This window comes from Malania oleifera, chromosome 9 (genome assembly GCF_029873635.1).
Source record: "Malania oleifera isolate guangnan ecotype guangnan chromosome 9, ASM2987363v1, whole genome shotgun sequence".
NCBI classification, from domain to species: Eukaryota; Viridiplantae; Streptophyta; class Magnoliopsida; order Santalales; family Ximeniaceae; genus Malania; species Malania oleifera.
The window spans coordinates 25,070,430-25,073,730 of NC_080425.1; the positions used below are offsets into that span (position 1 = coordinate 25,070,430).

The 3,301-nt window shown below is 46.0% G+C and overlaps 1 protein-coding gene across 1 annotated transcript; it reads right to left on the reverse strand.

Annotated features, from left to right (window-relative positions):
• Positions 1–574: 574 nt before the first annotated feature.
• Positions 575–2,382, reverse strand: LOC131164079 (uncharacterized). The gene has a single exon (XM_058121033.1). The coding sequence runs from the start codon at positions 2,154–2,156 to the stop codon at positions 783–785; it is 1,374 nt and encodes a 457-aa protein (XP_057977016.1). The 5' UTR covers positions 2,157–2,382; the 3' UTR covers positions 575–782.
• Between the last annotated feature and the right edge of the window lie 919 nt (positions 2,383–3,301).

Consider the following 3,301-nt stretch of genomic DNA (forward strand, 5'->3'; position numbering starts at 1 on the left):
ATTTTACTATATGATCAAGTTAGAAATTTACTTTCTAGTCAAGTATTAACATACTTAACCCTAAATACCAAAAATGATCTCCACATGTAAACATAAAAGGAAATAACTATCACATAATAATTCATGGAATACAAATCCATATAACTCATGCACTAACACTTATTTGTTTTGTCATCATCATCAAAATTAACATAAAACCTAGTGGGCTAACATCTCTCGCTGGACTTGTGCCCCCACACATAGCCACCTTGATAATGTGTGATCATAAGTACTTTCAATTGATATTCTATTGACTCAATTCTTTGGAAGAACCCTATTCTTGTTTTCTTCCTCTCCTCTATAAAAATTAAAAATAAAATAATATTTTTATAATTCTTTAAAATTTTTTAAATAAAATACAAAATTGTTTACTGAAGAAGCTCTTCTTTTAAAATAAATAAATAAATAAATAAATTAGGTCATTCATACTTTGAAACCACAGGAAATTGGTGTGCGCAACATCATAAACAGACCAAAAGCTATTAGGTAATCAATCACCACAGACAAGATTCAAAGCCCAACTTGCAAAATATCAAAGATAAACTCATCCGGTCACCATTCACCATTAGAATATACAACATAACCATCCTCCTCCACGCTAACACTAACACTCATGCTGCAGAAATACATACTCCATTTTTAGCATTTATAAAATTAATATATATATATATATATATATATATAAAAACTCATTATTTATTTATTAATATTAAAATACTTATTTTATAATATTATTCTCATCATCAAGTTTGAGAAACCTTGGCCACCCCCTTGCCCTCCTGATTCAACGCTCCACTCGGTCTCATCTCTGCGCTCATCGCCGCCATTGCCGGGTACGACGGCACTACGCCCCCTGGCGCCGTGTAGTACATCTGCCTCCCATCGTACGCCACTTGCGCGTATCCTCCGTCAGAAACCCCCACCTGCCGCATCATCCCAACGCCCTCCGAGTACCCCGCCATCTTCGCCTGCGGACCCGCCGGCATCGTTTGCGGGGCCGCCGGTTGCGTAACCATGTTGTACATCTGCTGTTCACGGTACACCTCGTTGCTCATCCTCTGCACTGGGTAATACTGTTGGCTCGCTTGGCCCGTCACCTGTCGACCAACCGGCGCCGGCGCGTGATACACACCCGCCGGTCCCTGGAACATGTACACCGCCTGGTCTCCACTCGCCGGAAAACCGCCGCCGTGCTTTTCCGGCCAGTAGGCCGAGGGAACTGGCATCGTCGCGGGTACTGTGACAGGTATGTTCGACGGCGGTGCTTTCTCCGGCAGTTTCTGAACGTAATAATCTCCGGCGTAAGCTCCGGTCATATTTTCTTCATTCTTCCTTCTGTACACGGCCTGATCTTGGATTTGTAATCTCTGCAAGTCCTGGATATGCCGCTGGATATCCGCGGGAGTCATATTCGGATCCTGCCCGATGACCCGATCCTCTCCCGGTCTCGGCCCGACTCGCATCTCAGGCTCTGGAACCACCGGTTCCGGGGCCGGATCCCGCAGTTTCACAGCCGTAGGTGGCGGAACTCCCTTATCCAAGCCGAACAAAAAGTCCACATTATTCGGAGGGCCGCCCGCAGGCAACGACGCCGGATCAATTTGCTGGGCCGGACCGGAATTCAAAGCATCCATGAACCGCTCACGGTCGGATTTTGCGTCGGGAAACTCAGTCCCCGGGACCGGCGGATTCACCGAGAACAGAAACAGCCGCAGCCTGGCGGGCTTGGCAGATGCCCTAAAGAGGCGATCGTACTCATGCATCATATGCTCGAGATCATCGTCGTTGGTGACGGAGATCAAGGCGTCGAGTTCTTCGCCGGGCAACTGGTACTTGAAAGAGACGTCAGTCTCGCAGAGGGCGGAGAGCTTAGCGATGATGGTAGAGAATTTCATGGAGCGATCGACGGCAAGGATCTTGGTCTCGCCGCCGATGTAGGAGAGCTGGTTGTCGTGGGGGCGAGGGTGGATTTTGCCGCCGTAGCTGCACATGAACTTGACCTTGTAGTTGGAGGGCGGTTGGTCCTCCCATGGGGGAGGGTTCTCGAAGTCGATCTCCCTCGATCGGGGGGAGGAATCGCCTGAGTCTGGGTAGGATGTGTACGAGTAGTTCTCCATTGACGGTGGAGAAAACCTGAGGAGAGGAGAGAGAGAGAGAGAGAGAGAGTGTGAGGAAGAATGGGGATGGGGGGTGTGGAGTTTTTATTTTGCTGGGGTCTGCACAGGACTGCTGGGTTTGGCTGCGGACACAGTCTAATAAACAGATTTTCCGTGCAATCAGTGAGCTTTTGGGCTTCGTGCTTTACATTTTTACAGTTGTTTTAACGTATTATTAATACTTCTTTTTCTTATTCATCTTTTTTTAAAAAAAAATATTAAATAATATCATATTCTGAAAAGTATTTTCTAAAATGATTCTGAGGTAATTTCGTTACTTGATTCAGCGAGATTTAAATAAATCGCTGGACCAAACAGTAAGATTTGCTTCATCCCTAATACTATCCTTTCTCCTTCACTTTTGTGTGTGAACAGAACAAACAAACCCTATACGCAGACGTTGTAGAGAGAAGGAGAGGCTTTGCAGGTGACCGTTGTTGAGGTAGAGGGCAGTAGAGACTTTGCAGGTGACTGTTACTCGTCGAGCGGGGGGCTGCTAACTCGAGGAGTACCTATATAGACAAAAGAGATGGTGTAAATGGATTTCCACTGTTTACTCTTGATAAAATTGAAATTTATATTTTTTATTAAAGAGTTTGTCAGTTGGATTGATACAAGTTTTAGTGTGAAGGCTTCATGGATAGGATCATGGTTGCCTACATAAGTCTCGTAAGAATACTCTAACGCACACCTAATTTTTTATCGTCTACATTACGATGTCAATGTGGTAACCACTTTTTTTCGTATGTTGTAGGCGGACGTACTATACCAAGTCTACCTACTCTCTTTAGAGCCTGTTGTCCAGAATTTAGAGATAGTAGGTTTGGACATTGTCCATGAGGACGAGCGACGAATCCCTACACCACGACGAGCCCCTACACCATGAGGAGCTCGAGCAGCTTTCTCCAAATGTTCGTCAAGTCCGGCCTTCTCGTCGCTCGTTGTACAGGTAGAGTACGTATTCTGCCTGTCCGCACCATATGCCCCATCGACAGCCACCGATATTGCGGGCTCGCCTAGTAGACAGGCGGACGCCCCATCTAACTCTACCGCCATCCCGTCGATGTCATACCTACTAGACCATCTCAATGTGGAGGAGGTGGATG

Excerpts from the sequence above, each read along its gene's own strand:
- LOC131164079 (XM_058121033.1), bottom strand. The coding sequence starts at position 2,156 with ATGGAGAACTACTCGTACACATCCTACCCAGACTCAGGCGATTCCTCC.